At 37.6% G+C, this 27,721-nt stretch overlaps 1 protein-coding gene across 4 annotated transcripts; it reads right to left on the reverse strand.

The window, feature by feature from the left end:
* On the reverse strand, positions 1 to 27,721 carry KCTD5 (potassium channel tetramerization domain containing 5). 4 transcript variants are annotated; one of them, XM_088174130.1, is made up of 8 exons: positions 27,452 to 27,707; positions 20,049 to 20,157; positions 18,860 to 18,951; positions 17,949 to 18,044; positions 14,786 to 14,902; positions 8,811 to 8,936; positions 6,431 to 6,489; positions 1,782 to 1,920 (listed from the first exon to the last, which is right to left on the reverse strand). In XM_088174130.1, the coding sequence occupies exons 1-7, from the start codon at positions 27,683 to 27,685 to the stop codon at positions 6,445 to 6,447; spliced, it is 819 nt and encodes a 272-aa protein (XP_088030256.1). In that variant the 5' UTR covers positions 27,686 to 27,707; the 3' UTR covers positions 1,782 to 1,920; positions 6,431 to 6,444. The 4 variants fall into 4 exon arrangements, with proteins under 4 accessions (XP_088030257.1, XP_014741868.1, XP_088030256.1 ...); XM_088174131.1 differs by lacking the exon at positions 6,431 to 6,489 and having other exon boundaries at positions 1 to 1,920; positions 27,452 to 27,721; XM_088174132.1 differs by lacking the exon at positions 14,786 to 14,902.

Here is a 27,721-nt window from a genome sequence, read left to right on the forward strand (position 1 = left end):
GCAGAGGAAATGTTTTAATATGCAGTTAACACAGACAATTGTTATGCTTATTTTCACATACACGAGATAATCTGTCACTATTTAGGGGACATCTGATAAAATACGGGTACCTAAAAAAGTATAAAAGTATAAACATTTCCCCCTACACAGTTACAGTTTTAGTAAATTAATTCAGTTTTAACTTCTTAAAAAAAGACAAAAATTGTACGTGTTGTGGAGGGGCCAGCAGCTTCCCGTGCAGACCACATCCAAGTCGCAAAATGCATTACAAATCCTTTCAAGCATTAGGCACATGGTCAAAACATTTAGCCCATTGCTTAACCTGTTCAGTAGAAATGTTTCTTACAAATTGTTTTGCCAAACTTATATCAATGTCTAAGTCCTTTAAAAAAAAATTTTAAAAAGTAGACCCTGGGTGTTTGAAAATCAGGCTTTTGTGTAAAGGATAACCTACAGTATATGCATAAATTCTGAAATTACTAAGAATGAAAACTGTAATGTCCTTAGAATTTAAAACCATCTTGTAGCTTTTTGAAACTCCCTTCCACTGGTTCCATGAGTCATTGAAACCAAGTTTTACACTGTCCATTTCATTAAGTGTTTTGAAGATGTGCTAAAGATCTTGCTCTAAACAGTGTGTGTCTTGTGTATTAACCTTTATCAAGAACAAACCATCAAAGCTGTTCCACATTCTGTTCAAACACTGTTCTTAACTGCATAGTTGAAACTGTATAGAAAGAGAAAAGTTGATTACATGTATCCTGAATATCCAATGTAATCAGGTTTTTCAACTGGATAAGTTTATGTTCACACTAAGGTTGGTTGTCTCTATGATCCAAGTCATAGAGACAGAGACTTAGGACTAGCCAGCAGTATTTCTGTAAAACCTTCAGCTCTCAAAAAATCTCTATCCTAATCCACACAGTTCAATGCTTATAGGCATTTTATAAAAGCACAAACACACATATGAGTACAAACACCTCCAAAGAAACAGGATGTTCAGTTGGTCATTTTCAGTGAATTTTGATTCCACTTTCAAGCATGTGACCAGGACTGGAGCATAACTTTTACAGGAGACTGTTTTAACAGAGGGAACATCAAGAATAACTCAGAGGAAGGCCATTTTCTCTGAGTTTAGTCTTCCCTTTGGGTATTAAAACAAGCTATACATCCAGTCAATATATACACCCTTCAGAGAAACCTCTTCTCGATTGTATAACTTTTACACGTGCTAGTTTCAGTTGATCTCCTAGGCTGTTATTACATAATAGATTATGTCACAGAGCCATGAGAAATGTGCAGTATAATACAGTCAACTGGGGCTGATACTGATTCTGAAACAACATACGCCCAAATACTTGTGTTTCTGGGCTGTAACATTTGTGTGTGTGTGTGTGTGTGTCTGTGTGTGTGTGTGTGTGTGTCTGTGTGTGTGTGTGTGTGTGTGTGTGTCTGTGTGTGTGTGTCTGTGTGTGTGTAGCACCAATTACATTGTCCTTTCAAGGTTTACAATGATTAGTAGGAAAATGTCTCCAAACTGATCAACATTGGGTCATCCAGCACCAGACATTAAGTGCTACATGTCTCCGAGGAAAATGTGAATGCATGGTAATTTCTTTTCAAATGACCAGTGTCAATCAGCCAACAAGAGAGTACAACCATGCACTACAGTCAAAACTTAACACACACTCCCCACACCATCTATTCCCATTATGTAATCTTGCAATGCTTCCAGAAGTTGACACCAGCTTATAGGCAAACATGGTTGAACTCAGATCAACAGCAAATTGTCTAAATCAGATTTTTTCTTTTGCAGCCAAGCCTCTTCAGTGTGACAAATCACTGAATCTTCGAATAAAAGAAAAAAAATGTCACCGTTCAATATTGTCTTCACATCCTGGAACCTCGTTCTTGCAAAATCTGAAATAGACCAATAAAAATTCTATAAATGATAATTAACTCACTGTCATTCCTAAAGCATGGAGATGAAAGAGTAACATAATGACTATTTTAAATAACTGGTAATGTGTCAGGGACCTGGTTCGAGGACATTCCTGGGGTCTGTGCTTTAAAGCTGAAAAAAGACAAACTGATATGTCTACTATCAAATACCATTAAAACAGGTGTGAAACATTGCTAGGAATTGAGTATTACTAATATGAATAATTAATACATTAATAAGACTTAAAGAGTCGGCAATTGTAAAAAGTAAGCCACTGCAACTTAGTTCAGAAGATCCTGAGGTCCTATGTGGTAAATTAACCTCGGTACTTTACTAGAAATGGAATTTAATCTTCATTTTTCCTGTTCCAGTAAAACGTCCTAAACTTTCTAAAGTTTCAGATGCCAATTGTGTTCCATAAATTAGCACTGAAAATATGAACTAGCAAATCAAAATGTGCAGAAATGGCACACTGGGTGTGATGATGCAAGAAGTTTTTAAAGACCAAGTACAACCTGGCAAGATTTAAATGAACAACACTCACTCTACTTCCAGTTTGGCTATTTTCCCTCCTTTTCTGTTCCAGTTTATTTTGGCTGCTCCAGAGAGGAAAGGATCCAAGTCTTAGGACTGTCTGTTCAAGCAACAATATTTTAATGTTGCTGCTCTAAACTGAATCATTACCAGCAATAATGAGGTAAACAGTCGAACTTCATAGTACTTTAGGACTATGTCAGCAGGCTGCAGAACCAATCATGACAAAAGGCAAACAAAGCATTAAGCAAAGCTTCAAACACTGAGCTCAAGTACTTAAGAATGTTAATATGTACGTAAAAGTCTTAGGATACTTCATTTTCTTTTGTTCCTTGATAGTTTTCTTAGTATTGGGAAAGGCTCTTTATTTCAAAAACTGAAAGAAAGCAAAGGCACGATCCCTGGACAATGGCAGACCTGCCCTTAAGATGGAATTTCCATCTATTAGGATCTTCGTGTAGCCTGATGTTACAATAAACACCCAGTAGCACATTCCAGCCCACAGAATGTGCCAGCACACACAAACCCTTCCATCTCTGTGCTTGTAAAGTAAAGGCTGGCAATTGCTTCACGCAACAGTTTCAAGTATGGTTTTAAATTTTAAAACTTGATGTTTCCTTTCAATATTGTTAAAATGGCTATTATGTCTTTCATAGTGACTGAAGTCAAGCAAGGTCTCACCTGCTTTGCACAACTCCATGGGATTTTTTAAGGGCTGGAGTCCGTAAAACACTCATTACCATTTGTGTAGATCAGGGACAGTTCAGAGGCAGTGTGGTGTCAGCTCAAAAAATCAAAAATCCACTTTATTACTTGCTCACTGTACTCCTTCCTACATCTGGATCTAGCTTTGTGCATGCAAAGTTCATTTCAAATTCAGCATTATTGCTTTGAAGTTGTAAAGCCAGATGTCAGCGCAACTACTTTGAAAAATTTCAAAAATACAGAAGGACATTTTCCACCAGCCATGTCATGCTTTAAGGTACATTTTTAGAAGTAAACACCTCCTATTTCATGAAGATAATTCATGAATGTTACACATGACTATGCGTACTAAGCAAAAAGCATTTAATATGATACTGCAGGAAAGTTGTAAGTGAATTCTGTGGGGATAAATCAGGCTCTATAAATTACTCAGCAACTGCTAGTGTAATACATGCCAAAGGGACTAGATAAACTGACAGAAGTTAGTGCCACCGATACCAACTCGTGGTATTACAGTGTCATTGTATCTTCATGCAATGACCTGGATGAAGGCTTGAAGCCAAAATTCCCATACTGAGTTTTACTGGAAGGTGGAGAAATATATCAGGAGCAGATATCATAAATGCTTCATACTAAAACTCCTTCCCCACGTATTTTCTGTTGGTCAGAGCAGAGAACAAAGCGCTGAAGTAGAAGCCCACAATAGAGGATAACAGTCTGACCCAGCAAATGGAGTCAGTAAATGAAACCATATCCAAGAGACAAAAATGGCTGAGACAAATACCTGTGTAACTAGAAAATAATACTGGATCTATTAATTTTGTTAATATTTCTGATTTAATATGAAGTATTTGAGTTGATTCATTCCTAGAAGAGTACTTGCAAGATTAATAGACTTAAAACTATTTTCTGTAGTATCAGGAACACATGAAATAAGATAAAGCTGAGCAGATCTGGACACTGAACGTTGCACACTCTACTGAGCCCAGGAATCCTAACATAAAGCTGAAAATTCTATTCCATCAGGCAATAATTCAGCACACTTTTCTTGGCACTTCTTCTGTAACCTTTACCTCTGCTGAAGGGGAAATGAGAATCACAAGAGCGGGTTGGGTTGGAAAGGATCTTAAAGATCATCTCATTCAAACCCCTGCCACGGGCAGGGACACCTTCCACTGTCCCAAGTTACTCCAAGCCCTGTCCAACATGGCATTGGACACTTCCAGTGATGTAACAACCACAGCTTCTCTGGACAACTTGTGCCAGATGTCTCACCACCTTAATGGTAAAGAATATGCTCATCATTATGTCCAATCTAAAGCAAGCCTCTTTCAGTTTAAAAACCCCACTCCTTCACCAAAATCCCTGGTAAAAAGTCTTTCTTCATCTTCCTCATAAGGCTTTTTAAGTATTAGAAATGCAGTAACATCAGCTCTCGGGCTCTCTTAACCAGGCCTAAGAACCCCAACTGTGTCAGCCTGTCTTCACAGGAGAGGTGTTCCAGCCCATTTTCCTGTCTCTCCTCGGGACCCACTCGCACAGGTCTTTCTTGTACTGGGAATACCAGAGCTGGATGCAGCATTCCAGGTGGGATTTCAGGAGAGTAGAGTTGAGGGGAAGAATCACTTCCCTCAACCTGCTGGCCACGCATCTTTTTGTTGCAGTCCTGGAAACTGGCGTTCTAGTCTGCAAGTATTGCTGGCTCAAATTCAGGTTTTCACTCACCAGTATCCCCAAGTCTTCTGCAATGCTGCAGTAAATCCACCTGTCACCCAGCCTGTACTGATACTGGGGATTGTCCCAACTCTAGTAGGGACAATCTGCTGTATAGAGGATTTTCCTTATTTTCATATTTCTGTTCTATTTTCCCTATAGGTGCACCAGATCTAAAGCAGGCTTAAAAATTCTAAACAATGCTGAATGAACTCTCATATTCTAGGAGCCTGAATGTGATTGCTTCTTAGGGAAGCAGAACATGAACACTATCTCTTCCCACTCAAAAGAAAGCTGCTGCTGATAGAAAAGTGTTTTAAGGACTGTTTGCCTCTCAGTCAGCTTAAGAATATTACGTTCAATTCCAGTGAAGTGCCAGTTTACTTTGCTTCAATAAAGCTTCAGATTTGATCCATTCCTTTCAGCCATTCCTGAAGACCTGGCAAAAGGCTTTACACTGCCCTAGCACTAGCTTCTGTTAGCATCATTTCAGAGAATAATGTAGGTTCTTTTTCAGCCACGTGCAGTGACTTCATAAATCACAGCATATCCTGAGCTGGAAGGGACCCTCAAGGATCATTAAGTGATGATCCTGGCCTTGCACAAGACAACCTCAAGAATCACACCATGTGCCTGAGAGCATTGTCCAAACTCCAGAGAGAAGTGTAAGGCTGCTTTACAGCTAAAAAGTTTAGATGTATAGGTGAGAAGCTGAAGTTTAGTCTCATGCAATGGTAAGTATCTTCAATTTATACAGGTTCAAGTGACCACCCACACCACACCACACCACTGAACACTCAATGGTATGTTATCTTCTACAAACTAGAGAGTGGAATAAATATGAGAAGTACTTAACAACACATTAGGAAAAGTGCCTAAGTTGTTTTTTCAGACAGCTTTTTTTGTGCTCTTCCACTTGTGACTTTCAATGTAACTTGATCTTCAATCAGATGTCAAACTACAGTGGAAAGGATCCCTCCCCAGAGCTGTTTCCTGTGACAAATACACCTGTGGCACCAAGATCACACTATTTATTTATATTTGCCACATCTTTACTAAGAAAATCCTTAGTTTCAAAATTATCAGTTAAGACCACCTTTGGACTATACTGCACTTCAGTCAAGTTTGTTAAATTACTGCCAAATCAGACATTTACTGAAAACGTATACAGTACGTTTGTATCAGATACCTCTACATGTAATAAACCTATCTGACAGAAACGCTGGTGCACATAAAGTAAGAAAAAAATTAATTAATGAAAAGCATTTCTGGCCCTAGAATCCACATGAAGAACTTCCCTTCTCAGCAAAGCTTTAAAGGTACTACTCACAATACAGTTTATAAAAGCAATAGTAATTATTCTGTCAAAGAAGTAATATCCAGAACAGGAATTCTATCTTTGCCAACCATGCCACAATTACAATCACAAACACACACACACACCACCAGGACTAGCCAAAGGACAGCACTAGTGGGGGTGGGTACTGGATGGGGCAGAAAAGCATCTGCTAAAATCCTAGGGCAACTAGTGCTCACCATAACATTTACACTTAATCTGAGTCATTCATATCGTAATCCGTTTCTTCATCCTCACTCTGAGTGTCATGCAGCATGCAGCACGTATAGAAGAAGGAAGGGAAAAGAAGAGATTGCAGGTGAGTTAGAGCTGCAACAAAGTACAATCCACATACACCTGAAGCATCTGGCAATGACATTTATTTACTTTTACCTGGGACCTCCACTCTTTGTATAAAAAAGTATGACAGCTGACCATTTCAAGAAGGAATGTAACAGATTTCATGACAATTTCCCCTTCCAAATATCCTGAAGTCAGCAGAGAGAAGCTAACAGTCAAGTCAGTAAAGTGGTATAAAGAGAAGACTGCTTGTGGGAATACAGGTTACCTTTTGGTTGTGCCATGGCTACCAGTAAAAGCCAGTGGAACCATTTAAGATGAATTTCCTTTGCTTAGGTGTATTAGAAGGTTACACAGAAGTCATCTACTAACTTATTATGCTGTTAACTAAAAAAAGAAAACACAAGAAAATAGTCCCTAAGAAGGAATGAAGCTTGATTAGATGGCTATCAGAAGATACTTTCTCCTATTCTGAAAATCCAGGACTATTAACTAAAACTGAAGTGCTTGTCAATAAAAATATTATTCTGTATATAAAAGCAGATACCAGAATTTCAATCATATGAACTTCATGAAGACCAGCTCAGACACTACTGAGACTAGATGATAATGCTCACTAAGAGGGAACTATGGAGACAGTATCTTCTGAAGTCAAGATTCTTGAACACAGCTGTTAGAAACCTCTCAAGAAAAAACTAAGTTCTTTTTCCCTTTTTTCCAGTCACAACATATAGTTATATATAAAAATATTATATTTTAGAAACATAATATATAAAATAGTTATTCTTCAAGTATTGCCTCTTCCAGGACAAAAGGAGAGAATGTACATATCTCCAACCAAAATCAACAGTAATTCCTATTCATCACAGTGGTCAGCTGATGCTCTGCTCTCTTCTCTGAAACAATGACCAAGCAGCACATTAATGGAGATGTCTAATACAGCCTCTCTCAGTGCTACTCCATTTACACAGTCGTAATGCACTCTCAACTAGCTTAACTTGCATTTGATCCATATTTTCTTTTACATTACGGATGCAACATAACTCTGGCAACTTCTGAAATTACCTGAAGATGCACTACCATTCCTTATGAAGATGTTTATTAGGCTCTAGAATTCCACATTTTATTTCAGGTAGATATCTTAGCCCTACATTGTTACCACACACCACTAACTTTCAAAGTCTTCCTCAAGCATCCTGGCAAAAGCAGACCTTAACGAGGGTTTTGAAAGAGTAAGACATGGCTTACCCAGTTTCACTGTTTATCTCTGACAACGTTAATCCTTTACAACTCTTTGGAAGTTTTATCTCAACAGTGATGAACATAAATTACCTCATTTCACTAGGAATGCAACACATGGTTTAGAGTATATTTACCCTGCAAATCATAAACATTATTCCCTATGTGTAGGTGCATAAGCATGTTACAAAGCACAAAAAGTAATGAAGTTTTATCTGTTTGAAGTCTCAGTGCCAGGACTCAATTCCATTCTTAGCACTATTTCAGAATCAATTTCTTTGAAGGTGATTCTTGAAAAAGCAAGCTTTACCAATTGCTTTCCATCTACATAAGGGAAATCAAAAGCTTTTAAGCCAACTACAGGTCTATCCAGTTTGTCTGTAGACATCTCATACAAAGCAGCAATACAGTGATAAAAGCTGTTCACTATTCACAACACATTACAGAACTGCTCTACCTTATGGCTAGTCAGCTGTGGTTTTATGTTTTCCTTTGTATAAATTCTGAAATATAACTGAGTAAAACGCTAAGATGCTGTGCCCATTACAATCTTTTTGTAAAGTTGGTTACAGAAAGCAGACTTGGTAGAACCCCGAAAATATTAAAAATTATCTTCATTTTATAACATTTATAACATTTACAGAGATAGTACTTTTCAAGTTCCATTCTTGACAGTAAGATTTCTTCAGCTGAAGTCAAGCAAGAAAAACAGTTTTTAACTGAACATGTGTCATTCAAATGTATAAGAAACAAAACCTAGTTTCTCAGCTGTAAAGAGCAAATAGCTGCCAATACCTGAAAAAAATAGGTACTGAAAAAGTACAGAGTATTTTATTTAAATAATTCAGGCATGCATAACAAATGCATGCTGACTGTACCATTTACAGTCCCTCATACAATAGACAAGGAATCATTATTAGTCCTGAACAAGAGGAAAAAAGGACAATTACATAATGGTCCAGAATAAAGGTAGATCTGTCATGACTTGTGAAGCCAACCCAATTCGACACCATTTCTTTAGTCCACTGTCTAGTAACTCACCTTTGCTTTTTCACTGGGTTCACTGGTTGTGCCGTAAGGAGTGTTATGCAATTCCTTTGAGACAACACACAGAAATTCAGCCTGATCTTCATTGCCATAGTTATAGGAAGAACCAATACTGACCAGCTGAAAGACGAAAAAAAAGTCAAATTTATTTCCACATAAAACGAACTCCATAAAGTGTCATGATTAGTGCAAACACTCCTCACTCAGACTGTAGGTTGTGCCTGAAGCATTATTCTCCACTTCAATGTAGACACATTTTGATGCTGACAAATGCACTGACAAGGCACACTGATGATAAGATACACGCAGGGTTTTTTTAAACAGTTACAGGATTAATGATTTAAAGTTATAATTATCCTGTGAAAGAAAAGACTGTGGAGGCAGGCCAGTGGAGAAGTAGCCTGTTACCTGTTTCTGTTATTTACTGGAAATCTTCCTATCCTCCAAAGTTAATTTTTAAAGTTCACATGTGCTATCTTAACGTGGCATGATCTAACATGTAAATGGCTGCATGCAGGAACCTCTTTAGCCTGAAGGGATACCCATTGCTACTTACAGAATAAGGGTATTTCTATTAAAACATATTTTGAATGAACAAACACAATATTTGCATCTGATTGGTATACAACAAGACACAGTATGGTGAGACAACAAGATTAACATCTGAAATTCATACATACTGCTACAAGGAAGCTAATTAAGGAAGTGCTACAAGCAGAAGCCATGTATAATGAAATGTGACATATTCACAAGTTTTCTACAGTCTCTATATTGAATGATAAATGACAATTTACTGAGAAAGAAGAATATATTTAACATCAGTACATCTTATGCAGCATGTTTATCAAATGGCAGAAATTGTCTTACCTTACATACAGTACACTTACCTAATGCTAGAAGCTTTACATAGCCTGCCTTTCCAAGCCAGATTCAATTCAGATGTAGCTGGTTCATTTATTTTAAAGTTTTATTTCAAAAGCACAACAAGATAATGTGTGATCTACAAGATAATGTCAGATCTACTGACACAGATCAAAGTCCTAAAAATGATACTGTTGCACAGATACACTGTGTCAATATGTCATTACCCAAACTATATTTAACCTACCAAATTACCACAGATATACAGTGAGACTGGCCTATTCCTCAATCTCTACCATTTAAGTGCTCTAGAAATGGCCACATGGAAAAGGCCTAACTTATTTTTTTAGGGTAACAGCACTTAAGACACTGTAGTTATCTCTGTAAAGACAAATCGTGTACTACCATCGGCCTAGCAGAACACCAAAGAGAGTAAAAGATTTGTTAAAGCATGAAAGATGAAGTCAAGATGAAATCCTGATCCAGAGTTTGTACTTAAGGGATAAAATTACTCCCTCAACAAAAACTGAAGTTAGACCAAGGTTAAAAGCAGCTTCCATATAGCACAGTTAGAGGAAAACAAAACCTCACTGTACTTTGTAAGGAGAGGAGAGAGATGCTCAGATGCTCGTGCAGTGCAGTAGGACAGCCAAGGCAGCACTGCCACAGACGGACAGAGCCCATGTGCACAAAGAGCAGCAGGCAATGAACCAACCTGACACCAGGCCTAGGCACTGTCTAAAGTTTTCAGAGCCTGATGATATTACAGCATACAAGGCTCTGCCTTCCATGAGCAGTACTGGCCATCAAAACTAATCCCTCTCAAATCACGTAGTTTAACTACACTGAATGTGATCACCAGAAACCTCCCCTGCCTCCTCCTCTTCTAACATCACTCTAGTTCTGCAAAATACATACATAATCAGTAATGAGCACAGGCTGATCAAAAATTAATGCATTAAAGACATTTTTTCAACCAAAACTATGCAATGAAGTTACAAACACTTACATAAACATTGGTTTTTAGAAGCACCAATGCATACAAACACATTATTCACCCTGAGATGCTAAATCAGCTAATCTTTCACAATGAATACTCCAGTCTGCACCATAACGTATTTGTGTAGTACAGAATCACAAAACCCACAGAGTAACTAGTTTCTTAGTTGCACAAGATGGACTAAGAAAGTCTACTGAACAGCTGGGAAAACAACCCAAATTTAATTTATATATTGAGATTCGTTGATTGTCTTCCCTATCAACAAAAATATCATGTACAAATTTCCAGAAAAAAAATAGCAGTTAAGTTGCCTTAAACTCAACAAAGTGGTATAAAGTTTACACATTATATAGCAATTACAAACCATCTAGTACAAATACAGTAACTGCTTCAATTATTAAGGTAAAAGCTAGGACATTAAACAACATTTTTAACTCACTTAAAGGTTAGAAAACATTCAGAAAGTTTGCATATATATTTAAATAAAGCCACTCAAAATTCACCTTCTCTAATGAGAAGTTTTAAGAATAAAATTCAAGCATATAACTTAATTAGTATACAGTTGACTCTTCTTGGAAAATGGCAACAACTCGTTATCAGATAAGCTATGGTAACTACCAGAAGGAAAAAAAGCTTCTTTACTTCTTGACACCCAAAAGAAAGAAATGACCTCTCTGAAAGTGGATACCATAAAAGACCCAAACAGCAGCCAAATTATCAATCCTGTTTCAACCAGGTTGACAAGTCTTCAGTTGATAGCAACTAAGAAATGCTTCATAATCCAACCATGTAAATTAACCTTTTGCACATAAGTCTTTTTAGGAGACGTGGAAGATTCAATACTTTTAGCCAGTTGGAGAGGACTATCAATTTAGCTGACTGCAAAACATCTAATGACTTTTTGCCACTACTGATCAGTTGATAAAGTCAATTTGCAGAATTAGACCCGAGCTCCTCAAAACTCCAACTCACAATACTCTCATAAGCAGTTACATATAGGTGCAGCTAAAAATTTATACTTTGCATAGTAGCAGCTGCATGCTAGAAACCTGTAATTGTAGCTTTCTGAAATGATCAACAAGGCTGATGGCAGAAAAAGAAACAATGGAAAATGATTGCAGATTAGAACTGAACTGTTCTGTCAGAAATTGAAATCAGAAATATGTTTTAGCAGTCCTATTCCAAAAGTAACTTTATTGTTCCCAGTATTGGTGACGACACTTTAAGAAGGATGCTGATAAACTGCAAGAACATCCCTGCCATGAGCATTTGCCCCCACACTACCACCCCATTCTACCCCCCCCCAAAAGAAGCCACAACACATCAGAGTAATCTGAGGTATGAAAAACAGGTCAAAGGATTTCAGATTATCCAGACTACTGTTTCTCAGGCTTTTTGAAAGGACAAATTGTTTTTGTTTTGAAGCCACACTTGCTTCATGTGGCTTAAATTACCAAGAACCTAAGGAAGGATAAAATAACATGTTGAAACTGTAAATTCCATAGATTTGTATGCTTTTACACATATACATATGTACGTATAGCATGCATATGCACATTATAGATATGCATAACATATATCTATTTTTCTGCATTGGTGTATTCCTTCCACGACTTGTTTCATTACATTCCTTACTAAAGCAGTGTGATCCTGTTTAAGCATCCATGTGAATCCCAACAGTGTCAGAACGGAGCACAGGAAAATGCCAATGCTACTTATCACAGAAAATTTATTAGATAAAGATCCATTACTGCTTGCATGGAATAAGGGTTGTTGGTATTTGTAAGCTGTCAGCTACAGCTAAAAAAGGGCAGGAATGGAAAGCAGCATTACTTTTATTTTTATTAAATCAAAAGAATAGAGTTATTGCTTGATGTGCCAATAAAGGTCACGATTTTCCTGAAAAGACAAAGACATCACAAGAAGGAATTTCCAGTCTCATAATAAGGAACCTTATTTTTTAAGTGAACTAATCTTATGCCTAGCTGAACTGAGACAGATCTCAAAACCAGACATATTTCAGTAACATGCTGGTACAGATTTGCTATATTGGTTAAATACTGATTCAAAATCTATGTAGCATATTTACCAGACAAATCAGCAATAGTATTGCTATCTCAGATAATCACTCCAGCTTTCATAAACTGCAGCCCAGTCTTCTTCTTCTTTTTCTTCTTCTTTTCTTCTACTTCTGCTTCTTCTTCTTCTCCTCTGCTTACCACTGGAGTTACTCATATTAACTAACTTTTCTACTTCACCACTACTTAATTCCTTCTCTATTTTATGATGGTTTGATTTTCAAAACTAAGTAAATTCTGTACCAATTATTCTCAAATTCTCTTTTAAATATTCTTGTACTTTGAATATTAGCACTTCTATTTCAGATGTGAACTCCTTGTACATTAGAAAGCTTGAAAAAACTGTCCTTTTAAAAAATTGTTAATTATATTATCAGCTAGTAGAATTAAAGAAAATCCTTCACTCTTTTTTTTTACAGAATCAAGTTGTATGAATCTAAGAATGGACTCCACGCCTTTTAGACATATAATGAATTTTTTCTGCCTCCCCAAAGGATCTGCAAATGGTTATGAAGATAGACACACATCAGCTCTTAAAACTCAGCACTGATGACTGATAGCAGGCCTGAAAGGATATTTATTTCAGGTCTCTTAATGCAATAGTCAGACTTCAAAGTTTCATTTTTTTAATTATAATTTTTATTTTATTTTATACCTGCATTAATTTCTTCATTGCCCTCCCACCTTCCATTTTACAATGGTGACTTTTACTTTGAGCTATCCAGGACATGAATGTGTGAATGATGTCATTCTTCCTGTACCCTACACGTCCCTAACAAACCACAATTCTTTCTCTGTTGCCAGAAGTCTGAAAACCTCACATTTCACGTTCCAAATGTTACCTATACAACTGCAAGAAACAGACAGTGCTTGGTGCATTGAAGATTCTGGAATTAAGCTGAGTAATAGTCCAAGTTTCAAATCTCAAACTGCATGATGAAGTGCCCGTATAAAGTCATAGGCAAAGCTTTGTTTTTGTTAAGCCATTTCACTATCATGTTATCTTCATAATGTTATACTCATCTTTCAGACTAAATAACCATACATGTTGCAGGAAAAAGAACAAGTACTCCAGGCATTTTGTCGATGAAAAAAATTACAGAGCACCAGGTTCCCAAACCAATTCACATACAACACTTCGAAATGCAGCACAGATATTTAAAGAACCAGAAACTGCCTCCAATGTTACCGAGAGCAAAAAAACTTTCCCAAACTCACAAATATTTGGAAGTAACGCAGCAATCGGAAAAGCAGAACAAGGGGAAAAGGGAGGATGAAGAGGAAAAAAATAAAAGACAAAAAGAAAGAGAAGAATGATGCTAGGATTGTCCATTTGGATTTCAAGAAAATTTCCCAAGACAGAAAAAAACCCCACAACAACAAAACAATAAAGCCAAGGAAATACCCAGGATATTTTTTCAACTTGAGACAAAACTTAAAACTGTCCATTTTGTTCTCTCCTAACTCCTCATATTTTACTTAGAAAAAACTCCTGCTATTCATTATTCCAGTTTGAACATATCTCATCCACCTAAAAAAGAGTTAAATTCTGAGTTACCAGAAATAAAGGGCTCAAACTTGGAACTTAACTTTGGTGGATGAAGTAATCGTTTTCCCAGTCTATCAGAAATGTCCCCTTCTGGAGCCATTGAACTCAAAGCTGTATTTTTAGGGCTCCTTAGGTTTGAATTGTACCTCTTAGTTAACAAGTATGGATCAAAGGCTGTTAATTTTAGAGGAAAATTTAAGGAAAATAAGTTATCTGTTGAGGAGGTAAGAACTCTTCCTAAGAAAAACCTTGAACTAAATAACCAAGGGATTTTTGTTTGGTTGTTTTTCTATTGTTTTTACAATGTGGACATTCATAATGTGTAATGAAATACCGTGAATATAAATAAAAGCCAGTCACAAATACACACAAAATACTATGTGCTGTACATCCAGAAAAGAAGTGGAATGATCTGAAAGCAGCAGAAACGCAAGGAGGCCAAGCATATCAGTGTGAGGGCAAAAAGAATGGTGTGACACACCTCACTGCAGCATTTCTGGAAGCATCTCTCTTCCCCTTTCACTTCCCGTGACACTATCAGCAGAAATTCTGACTGCTGATCCCGGCCACAGCTGTACTGGGAACTTATACTGACAAGCTGAAATAACCAATCAAAGTAAAACACAAAAAGAAACCTTTGTAAAGCTGAAGCACATACCATTATCCAAATTGTACAAGTAACAGATGAGCTCAAACGTTCAGGTAACTTACTTGCCACTGTAACAGGTTGCTATCAAGCTACAACTTTTATTTCAACATAAAATTTACTGAGGCAGTTGCAAAGCCCTTTTTAATTTGAATGGAAGTTAAGAGTTACTGATAAGAAGACAGAAAACTCCCCATATATCTGTATTGTAGCCAACTACTCTGAAAAACAAAGTTTGGAGCATTATAAAAGTAAGCATTATTTTCCTGTCACACATTGACAAGTGGAGAAGGTAACATGGATATAAGACTGGAAGGTGTTATGTAAAGCAATATATAAAGCCTGGGTATTAAAGAGCTTCATCTTGCTCCAAATACTGATAAAATACAGCTAGGAAAACATAATAAGTCAACAAGAGGAAAAAACATTGAGTGGTCTAGACTAGTTTTAGAAGGAGTAATTTAAAGAAGATCCAAGAAAATAACTGCAGTGTAAAAAATTGTTTTGTTCCCACAATAATCACTACCAAGAACACTGGCTAATAATTTAAAGTTCAACCTCAACTGAATTTCGCAACTTTTTACTACAAAACATGTTTAACCTTAATAACACATGGCAATTCCTGGCCCATTTAAATTAAAGCATAGCCTGCCAGTGCACTTTAGAGAGATTAGAACTTTAAATTAAGTGTGAAGAGTTAGACAACAATTGCCTATTCTGAGTAAACTGGAGATTATGACAGATGAGAAGGCCCATGAATAGCAACTTTATATATATTCTGCTATTGCATGTGAATAATTTTGAAGGCAGCAGTTAAATACCATCCTCCTCATACAGTGAACATACTTACAGCTGCATTATGGTGTCAGACTCAGGTTACATTAATCATTAACATTTACATGGCCAACACTGCTGCTGTCTAAAGCCTTTCTATCTAGCCACTTTGTATAGGCCACAGTTTTTTATTCTGTTGCATTGCCAAAATACTGGCTTTTTCCAATTGCCTGAAGAGGCAACAATTGAAGCTAACAGTCCTCTACAAAACAACCCACAAAAGTGGGACAGCATCATTTTTAGTAAAAGATTTTGGACTGGGACTAATACATACTCTGTTCTAGCAGAGCTTTCCAATGTCTTCTTTGGAAAAGGGCATCAATACAACTGCATAAGTGCACCAACAGTTCAGCACCTTCCACTCCTATTTAGTAACTATATACAATCATATTTAACGATAAAATTTTGAAATACAAAGCATAAAAAAATTTTTTTCAAAACCAACCACTTGAACATTTTTTATGGCTCAGAGCACAAGGATTCTCAGTCTGTAAGAAAATCACTCCTATGAAAAAGCTGATGATTCCATCTTTTTTCACATACAGAGCATGGTGGGTATCACCCCAAAGACTGCTTCTGAAAGAAGGCATGCTGCTGAGCAACATGGGCTTAGAAAAGATTACAGAAATGCTACAGTGTTTGAAGGTATTAACAATAAAACTGTTTATGTACAAGATTCTAATCCTGCTTCAAGTGAATGACGTCTGCTCCAAGCAGGTCTGCATTACAATGGAGGGAATGGCCTAGTGTGAGCTAATGAGATATTAAGTATTATGAGATCATACAGCTGTGTGTTTATCTACTTCAAACTATGTGTCTAAAAACGTGCAACATGGGAGAAGGGGAAAGTAGGGAGACAGCTGGATGAAACAAGAAAACCACTGGGTTCTTCCAGTTCTAAAAGATATTATAATAGGTCTTTCAGCATTTGCACTGTCAAAGCAGTATTACTCCCAAATACAATGTCCCTGAAGGGTTTAGGATAGATAAAAGATATGGTGTCATTTAATCTGCTAAAAAGTAAAGGAGGTCTATTTATAATGAAAGCTAGTTTCTCCTGACAAAAGAAGAATGTTGAAAAACATTTTTCCATGCATTGGCCAAAAAACAGTCGTGTGTATATTAAGTGAGAGTTTTTCAGGGACTTAAGCAACATTTAGCTTGTGGCATGGCAAACAGACCTGGTAATACTTGAAGCAGAGTACTGAACCATAAAAAGCTTGCTCCCTGCCCATTTAGTCTATCTGCTCATGGCTGTCTCCATGTCTCTAGCACCTCACACATTTTATCAAATATAAACAAAATGTTCTCTTTTACCTTTGTGTCATAAATATTTTTTAAATGTTGCTTTGTTGTGGTGTTAGAGTGAGACTGCACAGGATAATGGGCTTGTGCTTATTTCAATTTCTCCTATTGCGAGCATCAGACACTGAAAAAGGTGCTAGGAGATGAACACTTGTGTTTCAGAGTTAACAGATTCATTGCTCCAATGCAACTTAAATACTCTGCTGGATTAGGAATGTGAAGGATGATGGAGCTGTACAGTTAATTTCTTACTTACAGAGATTATCAAAGATAACAGATAGACCTTGGGATTTTACAGTGTGTTCTTGAATGTACACGCAAAGCTACTTTTATGCACTGCAAAGAACAAAAACATTCACGTAGCTCACAGCTATCAAGCTTCACATCCACACAGGTAAAGTTCACTCTCCTTTGTGTATCAGTTTTTTTATTTGAAGAACCACTCTTTGAGCCTGGCAAACATTTATCTCCCAAGTTCATCTCTTTCACCCAGAGCTCTTCATATCTAACCTGCCATTCATATAAACTTGTCTTAGTTAATTCTGGTTGATTCACCCTTCAACTGCTCATGTGTAGACACTGAAGAATTACATTTCAGACATGTAGCAGATGTTTTCATAGAAGTCAGCAAAATTTACCTCCTGGAAGGCTCCTTTTTTTTCGTTGTTTTGTTTTACGATAAATGCAAACACAAATATCACATTTTAACTTAGCTGTGTATGCTTATCCAAATTCTGCAAATTATTGAATAAAAAAAATGCATGGAATTTGATTTCATTTATATTCCTCTTTCACAAAAGACACTTAATATTAATTTCTTAGAAGACTATGTTAACTATATCCCATATGGATTTTTTACCTGTTCAAATTTCCAGCCATCGGACATTGTGGAAACCATTTGAGTGAGTTCCTCTTCCTGACACTGCAGCACTCTGTACACATGTTTGATTGGCACCTTCAAGAAGAAACAGAAGATGCTCAATAGGGCATGGAATTCACTATGTTTGTGACTCGTCTGAAGTTGCCCTTACCCTCCAGAAATGGTAAGCAATGCCACTTTGAACCCATCCAGAGTAATCAATAATTCGAACCACTTTAGCTGAGACCTACAGTAAATGCTATCAGAGCAATCCTGCGAGCCAACAACCTAGCTTAAAGAAAAATTTGACAATAACAATATAAGTTTGTAGTATCTCCATGAAGACTCAGTTACCAGGGAAGCCTGAGTAGCAGAGTTAAAGAACAAACGTTATCATATTCGCTTTCATGGAGAATATGAGCCACTATGAGAAGAGACAACTTTCTCACAGAGCTACAAAAATATATGACAGGAGCTAAGCAGCATCTGTACGTATGCTGCATAAAACACACACTGTATAAACAGGAGTTATACCATAGCTAGCAACCTCATCATATTCAGAGCATTTAAAAGTCAATGAGAAAGCTATGTTCTACAAAAGCTGTTCTCTAACATAACTACTGCCAGAAATGATATTATGACAAATTCTACTATTACCAAACATTTTGGAACCATTACTTAGAATGTTTTCAGTTTTTGAAGGAGATCTGTGAACTTTGTGAACAGACTGGCAGGAGCCAGCAATTAAGAATATTAATCTTTGTATACTAGTGGTTCCAGATCATCTAGTGATGGGACAGCCATTCAGTATCTTACTGGGGAAATCAGAAATTACATAAAAAAACAAATGGAACCCACTCACTACTTGTCATAGAACAAATAATCAAAAGCATATGAGAAAACAGCCTCACCTGTGAGATTTTGCTGTCTCTCTCTCTTATTTTGTCCTTTACCAGTTTTATTAGAGATGTGATATTGTAGAATTCAGCCTCTTCCAGTACACCTAGTATGAAAACATTATTTGGAAAGACAGTGTAACTAAAGATTCCAGGCCAAAATCACTGACCAGTTCATAAGATTATCCTCTCAACAGCTACAGAAAATTATTTATTTTTCTCTATGATAAGATAGTTCATCAACCTAACGATTCTGGCTTCTTTCAGATACCTGTAATTCAATGTTTGGCTCATTCTAAAAAATTGTCCTAAAAATATCCCAAAGAAAACTGATGCCATTTCACATACAAAATGAGGCAAGAAACAAAAAAAAATGTGCACAGAAACCATTCCATAGCGGACTGATAAGACCATCATACCTCAGGCCCTGTCTCAGGCTGGAATGCAAAAGAAAAATTTAAATAATCTTACTGCAAATCTCTGCAGTTGCTAGCAAGAAGAAGATTTTTCTTCTTGTCATTTGAGATCTTAGAGTCTGAAACAAAAGCTTAAAGATACATAATGCTTCTACTCACATGTTCAAGGCCTACCTGCTCTCCACACACATTATGCTTAACAATACACGGGGAAATTTTATTTCATACTATTTCCTCCTAGTGCTGTTAAATTGTATTTCTCTTTGATAAATTCCTTCAATATGCTATCAATACAGCTTTATTACTATATGTTTTAAAACCCTAACCCTAACAAGGAACAAGGAGGAAGAAGCTGGGGGCAGAATTCAGTCTTTAAAAGCATATTCCAGACATCTGAACACGTCAGAACTTCACTTTTACTTTGCTTCACATCTTCTAAAGCTTGTTTCTTGGGCAGCATTCTTTTGCTTAAAGAGGACTAAACCCAAATATTTCACAGTCAACATAGGAAAGATACAAGATTATGCAATAAAAGGCATCCCCTCTCTTGTTTGAACACTTATGTTCCAACTCAGAACGGGGGTTGTGAAATCAGGAACCATACTCAAAATGTTCAAATAACTCCATATGCTACAACTGCATGATACCTGTCAGTTTTGCTTGAAACAGATAGAAATGCTACACTGGTTAAGGTTTGCCATCTTGTTCCAAGTTAGTTTCGGGGACTCAAAAGAAGTGAAAATAATAAAGCAAGTGGCAAGCAAACAAGATATTTAGAAACGTCTTACCTTCCTCAGCTAGGTCCTTGTTAATAACCAGTTTTCCATGTCTGAGATAGTTCAGCACTGGCCCAAAGTAGGTTGGGTCTCTGTCTATTAAATAGGCACCTGTTTCATCCTAGATTAGAAAAACAAACACAAACCAAACAAACAACACAAAACAAAGCAAGAGAACACCATAGCCCAAACCAAACAAACCAAAAACCCCACAATGATTTGAACATGCAAGTGGCAACAGCAAGCTATTATTCTTCCTGCAGCGAGCAGGTATTCAGATGTAGCCACATCCCTGAAAGGCGGATTTATTAAAGACAATAAAAGCAATTAAACAATATAACTGTTATGGTATCAGACTGGTCAATCAAATAATCCAATACACTGCTTCTCTTATCTGATTAATCCCCCCAACCCCTTATCAATAATTAACAATATTGTCAGCATGAAAGATCTCAGCAGTGAGAACACTGAAAGTTAACTTTAAAAATAGCACTTAAAACCAGGAAATTTTGATTGGGAGCCTGAAGAGTCAGAACAAAGGCTACATTCTAGCAAGCTTCAAATACCAGTTTTCTTTTTCAGGTTTTTTTTTTTTTTTTAATTAAAGGCAAACAAACCAAGTTCTTTTGACCCTCAACACTTTGCTGTAAAAACATCTGCTTTTGTCTTAGCTCAGATGTACAAATGTTTACAGGGTACTGAGAACTGCTGTGTATGAAGTAAGGGTTGTACATGCATCTTCTAAAAAAAAGCCATACGCTGAAGATGCAATTCCTACCTATCTTATGCAGACAAGTGAAGTAACAGATGAATAGTTCGAACTAATGCTCAGTTTACTGAAAAGACTACTGCGTTTTGTGTATTGCAAAGCAAGAAATTCACCTGCAGAGCTGATATTCTTAACAAAGAGATAAAGAAGCAAAATTGATATTTTCTATGTTATTTAGAATCTATGTGTGAACCCCTCCAATCAAGACAGTACATGACAGTACTTTGAGCTAGCTGGAGGTCTAAGGAAGATTCATAGGAAGACTTCCAAGTGATCCACTGCTCCTTTCTACTATCAAGTGGATTACTAACCACATTAATCTGTTAGTACCTAAGGTTTTGCTGCAATAGATATCCTACAGATAAATACTGGAGAGATGTGGCAGCACTCCCAAACACCTTTTTATTTATCCTTGCCTTTAATATTCTAGGAGTTTACAGGAGATACTCAAAAAAATATCATTACCAATAATCCTAGCTAAATGTGGATCATACTCCCTCAAAACCATAGGTACTAGCAATGATTGCTCTTCCATATGAAAGAAATTCTACTGACTCAATCCTCTGCATTTGAACATTAATGCTTATATGGAAAGACTTGATTATTGAACTGTGATGCCTGAAAACTCTCTCTACAGTACGTAGAGTTCCTAGAACGTTTCATTGGAAAAAATACATGGTGGACATATTTTCAGGTACATAGATTCTGAATGACTACACTTGTCTAACCAGGATTGGTAGAATGTAGAAAGACCAAAGCCTGAACTACAAAACCATAAACCCTTTCTATAATCACAATTAAATGTTTTACACACCTAGACATAGTGTCATTTCAGAAGACGTGAAGGAGTGTCTAATTTTGTATAAAATTAACTGTTCAAGACAATGCTAACATATTAACATGTGCTGTCAGTTAACCTACACTCACACCAGACAATCTTGATTAAGTCTAATCACAATTTCTTCTGATCTAAGATCATGGTCTCACAAAAGCGAGACTATGCATGCAAAAAAACAGATGAAAAAGTATAGTTTTAATATTTCATCTATAAGTATATTTATATTACCAAAACACTTCATGAATGTACAAACTAAAGATACAACCCAGAGAAATTAAAATAGCTGACAACTGTATGAATTATAAGCTGAAAAGTATTATTTAGTAAAGGAAAATAAACCAGTGAGGTTGGAAAGAAAGATCCAAAACAGATAAAAAGAAATGCTGTTTTAAAGAAAAAAACCCTGTACTTGGTCATCATCTGAACTGCATTAAGGAACAGAGAGCTTACAAAACTGGATGTTTTCCCAGCTAAGAAAAACAAATCTATAGAAATAATCTTCTTCATTAAGATGACTGTAGTTTTTTACACTACAGTGTTTCTCTTACATCACCTTCTGAAGCAATACCGGTCAGCAGCTCTCCACCACTACAGAGACAGAGAGGTGGGTCACAGAAGCAAAGTGGTTATAAGCTCTAAATGAAATCTTAAGTAACAATAGCTACTTCACTCCTTGCACAAAAGGCCTGAACTTTTTTTTAAAGGCCTACATTATCTGAAATTGCCTTTTTCTGAGTTGATTCCTATATACTAAACAAGCTTCCAACAAAACCACAAAGGGGAGAAGCTATGTCAGGCCTTCTCTTTCAACTTCCACCTTATGAGAGGTCATACATGAAAAAAATACCATCTCAGTAGTGTTACAGCTTACTCTACAAAGCCCTTCAGACAACAAGGTGTCTTGAAAAATAATAAAAAAGAAGGCACATGAAAGTCCTGTAATTTTTGCTGTAATAGATGTTTCTTTCTTTACATTAGTAAATCTCAACAGTTAAAGAACTCTGGCTAAATTCTAACAGCATGCAATCCAAATTCTGTCAACAGGTTTCACATGAGCATCTAAATTCCATGCAAAAGATACTTACCCAGATTATAGACATAGAAAACCTGCATTAATTAACACTGAGAGGAGGATGTGTGCCTTGAACATTGACCTGACATCTCAGAGATGCTACACACTAGCACCAGGAGTCAAGAGCCGAAAGATGAACCAATCAGTAAAGAATACTGTAACCATATGCAAATAATGCACAAGCGAGTGAGGCAAAAATTTTACTTCCTCAGCATCTTCCTATAGAAAATGCCTTATCACTCCTCCTTTGGAATGAGCTGCCTGAATATCCTCCAATGTATGCTAAGCACTTCATCATGAAATCACTAAGAAAAGCCGATTACACTAGATCTTTAAGAATATTTATGTAAACATAAATCCAGTACAAGCTGACACAGAAGTGCAGCCATCTGCTCTACCTAGAACTCTAAAAACAGAGGTTGTAAGTCTTTCAGAATATTATCAGTGTTTTTATCCACGTGTGTATGAAAACACACTATATTATTACATGTAATTAGCATTTTAGCATAGTAATTGACACTTTTAATATAAACAGTTTTGCTGTAAAATAAAATAATAAATTGCAAACATGATCCAATGTGATCTGGGCAATTTAAAGAGGTAGTTAGTTTGCACGTGCATAACTTGCTTTAGGCTTGCTAGCTTAAGTATTAATAGACTCTGATGTCCCAGCTATGTAATTTCCTCTGCTAACTAGTAAATTTTTTTTCTACAAGCTTTGAGCAAGTTTGAATCTTCACTGGCACAACTAGTATAGGTATTTTGAAGCCATTTCCCAAATTGTGATATTTGTGAATACCACAAATGTCAGACAAACCTATAGTCTAATAAGGTTTCAAAGTTCACTCTCTTTTAGATGTATTTTTTACAAACAGGCATTCATGTTTACCAGAACAGCAGCAGAAATTCAAGTTTCCTCTCTATTCAGCATAATCACATCACCCCACACTTACAGGCATTTCCTGCAAATGTTGACATTCTTCATAAGACTCAAAACAAATGCACACGTTGTCTTTGTGCATCCAACCCTAAACTGCTAGAGATTCACATGACTGTTTGTACCTTTACCCAGTTCGACTTTTGCATTACATTCTTCTCTCAAGAGCTTCTTCTTCAATGTTTGTAAGTTCTAGGCCTTTTTCATGCATGTTTACAAAGACACTATTTAGAAGACAGCATTGCCCAGGTACACTGAAGACTGCATTTGTTTATTACCTCTCCCACACTAATGTTTAATTCAAGTTACAAACACCATGGAATTTTAGAGGAAATCTAGTAACTTGCTCTTAAATTTTCAATCACCTGGTTCAGTGTGATTGTAGCTCACAATTACATTCCTTTGAAAAATACTGAGCAAAGCAATGAAATGATCATGTATTCCAGTTGCAAATGTTTTCACTTCCAGCTTTACAGAGACTGAGGCTCACGGGAATCATAATGAACACTTACCCTGATCTTAGTTTAAAACACACAAAGAACTCAATTTATTTACAGTGAAATTTACCCTTTAGAAACTAGCAGTGTAACCTAACCATTCCAATAAGTAAGTATTGTCACTGCTAATATTATGTACTTTCTAGCAAGGACGTCTATAGTTTGACACTGCTAGCTGGATTTCACAACACCTTTGCTAGACTGAACAGGCTTCACTATTAGATTTCTTGTCTCCATCATGTACGAACTTCTGGACTGAGAAGTCACTCCTTAAAATTCTTGCCAAAAGAAGGCTTTGTTCTATATAACTTTTCACCAAATCACATTTCACCTTGTGACTAGTCACTGCCCTGCTGTGACCTTGAATTGTGGATGCTATAATCCAGTACGGGATTCCAGCAGGCCTCAAAAGGTGGACCAAATACATACACCTCCCTAATCCCATTTCACAATCTCCCCAAGAACGGCACTAAAACACTAGCTGAAATATCATAAATTTATTTCCAATTAATTATCTTCATTGGGATCAATACTGGATCTGGATACACTCAAGTCATACCACCAAGCTCTTGGCTCAAGGCTGTATGCTCTAATCCGAATATTTTTAAAAATGACATTGTTTACATATTCTGAGCTCTGATAAAGGCAGCAACATGCAGAGAAATACAGTAATATTTGGTACTAAATCTGGATTTATGAATAACTGTCTCCCTTATCATCCATACTTTTAAAATATTGAACTAGTGAATTTTTCACAAACTGTGTGGCCTAAAAACTTTGAGTGTCTGCAGACTAGCAGTACATATCGGAAGTACATCAGTAACACACCCCACCTGACAAGTCAGAAATCTCATGGACAAATGACGTGTATCTGTTACTTCTTAGAATAATGACTACAATTTAGATATTTATTAATGCTGACAGTCAAGGCTGCGCTACCAAGAAGACTTTGATTTTTCTTAAACACTTAGTGCTTGCCTGCTTCCTTCTTTGACTGATTCTACACCAACGTCAGAAACACATTAAAAATCAAACATGAATACTATTGCCAAAACCTTATTAAGTAAATTTGACAATCTCCTTCTTAGGGGAAAATTAAAAGAATGCTGAAACAGTTTGAAAAAGAAAAAAATGGTATATAGCTAAAATAGGAAGATGCTGCAACAGGGAAACATATGTAAATTATTAACTGTAATGCAGTATAAAACATTAAATTAAACAATGAGGAAAAGGTGAGCAAGGCTCTGCTCTATTTTTATGTATTCATCTCTAAACCAAGATTTAAATACTATGGAAAACAAATCCTATTCTGAACAGTAAATATGACTATTCTGAACAGTAAATACTGCTCATTTATGTGCTGAAATGATACTCAAACAGTTTTAAATACAAAGTTGTGACACTGTGAAACACATTAAATTCAGAGCCAATGCCACTGTCTTACTCCATTCAACACCAGTTTGGCCACAGGGTGTGCCGAAGGCTAATCTTTCATCCTGATAGCAAGAGACAGGCTGCCCTGTCCTATTCAACATGAGTACCTGAAGGCGGTTTAAAGGCCAATATGGTACCTTTCTTGGAGCCTCTCAGTTCTTTACAGCAGCAAGCACTAAGGAAATCACAGAATATCCAGAGTTGGGAGAGACCCACAAAGATCAAGTCCAGCTCCTGGCCCTGCACAGCACAGCCCCAACAATCCCACCATGTGCCTGAGCTCCCTCAAGCTCACAGGGCCACGGCCATTCCCTGGGGAGCCGATTACAGTGTTCAACCAACCTCTGCGGAAACAACCTGCTCCTTATATCCAACATAAACCTCCCCTGACACAGCTCCATGCTGTTCCCTTGGATCCTGTCGCTGGTCACACAGAACAGAGATCAATACTGCCCCTCAGAAGGAAGATGCAGACAGCGATGAGCCCCTTGGTCTCCTCCAGCTGAAGAAGGCAAGCGACCTCAGCTATTTCTCATATGGCTTCCCCTTCAGAAACTTTGTGTTCCTCCTTCAGATGCTCTCTAAGAGCCTTAGATCCTTCTGATATTGTCGTGCCCAAAACTGGCTACAGGACTCAAAGTGAGGCCACACGCCAAAACAGAGCAGAAGGGGACAATCCCCTCCCTTGCCCAGCTGATAATGCTGGGCCTGATGCACCTCAGGCCACAGTTGGTCCTCCCATCTGCCAGAGCATAGGGCAGCTCTTTACCTTTTAATTAAGAAACCTTAGAGGAATGCTTTCCTACTCTCTCCCAAACAAAGACAGTTGACCTATCAATAAGCCACCTACATTTTTAAATTTACTTTTATAGGTTAGTTTAAGCTCTCCATAAAAACCTCAACCAAAACCAAAGACAACAACAAAACAATTTCCACACCATCACACTTCAACTTTTTTTTCTTCTAACTCAGGAACACTATGTTCTGTTCCCTATCTTAAGTGTTCAAATATCCTTTCTGGAAGTTATGCCTGAAAAAATGATGAAATCTACTAACCTCACCGAAAAAAAATTTCCAGAATTTATATATAAGCAACTCCTTATTTTCAACCTGTTGTTTATAGGACTATAAGCTGTTCGTTCTTTTCCATAACTACACTGGAAAACTTTTCTTGTCTGTGATGCTCCAAAATCTTTCAGAGCCAGCACTATACGCTTTATATCCATTACTACATACCACACCACAAATAAAATCCTGAATTTTACTAAAAATGAGTCAGAGTGAATACAAAAATATTCACCCATTACTTGCAATCTCTGCAGAATGTGCAATATTTTTCTCCAAGAATTGCTGAAAAGACAGAATGCTACGTCTAAGTGAGAGATTATTATCAAAACTACTTTGCTCTGGTTTTTGTAATTGAACAAGAGAATAATGACAGTGCAGAAATAACACAGTGTCAGTGCACGCAGATATTCCATTAAAACGCTAAAACTACATCCCATCACACAACATAAAAAAATTACATAAACGTACAAACGATACTGTGCTCTCTCGTTGTATTTATGAGCACTTTTGTTATTCACGAACCCAGCTGCTTCGCACGACATCATTCATTAAGCAGCACTCTTCAGAAAGACTCCCTCCGCGGCAGCAGAGTCGTTCCTACCGCCCCTCCCCGCGGCGCCGGGCCCCGCGTTCCCTTTACGCCGCCGGCCGCCCGGGCAGGCGGCACAGCGGGAGCGGGCAGCGGCCGCAGCGCACCCTCAGCGCGGCAGGCGGGAAGCGGGCCCGGAGCAGGGAGCGGGCGCGCTGGCAGGGGGAGCGGGCCCGAAGCGGGGAGCGGGCGCGGCAGGGCCCGCGCTCACCTTGTCCGAGTCCAGGTCGGGGTCGGCCTGGCAGAGGCGGAAGAGGAAGGACTTAGGGTCCCTGCAGAGCGTCTGTCGAGTGGTCAGGAAGCAGGTGCCCCCCACGTTCAGCCGGACCCACTTGCCGGGCCCCGCGCCGGGCAGCGGCGCCGAGCTACACCGACGGCAAGGCCCGCCCGCGCCGAGGCCGCCAGCCGGAGGCACCGGGAACTCACAGCGGTTCTCCGCCGCCATCCTCGCCAGGGCCGGAAGGGGCCGCCCCGGCTGCCG

This window comes from Sturnus vulgaris, chromosome 16, assembly GCF_052056855.1.
Source record: "Sturnus vulgaris isolate bStuVul1 chromosome 16, bStuVul1.hap1, whole genome shotgun sequence".
Lineage (NCBI taxonomy): Eukaryota > Metazoa > Chordata > Aves > Passeriformes > Sturnidae > Sturnus > Sturnus vulgaris.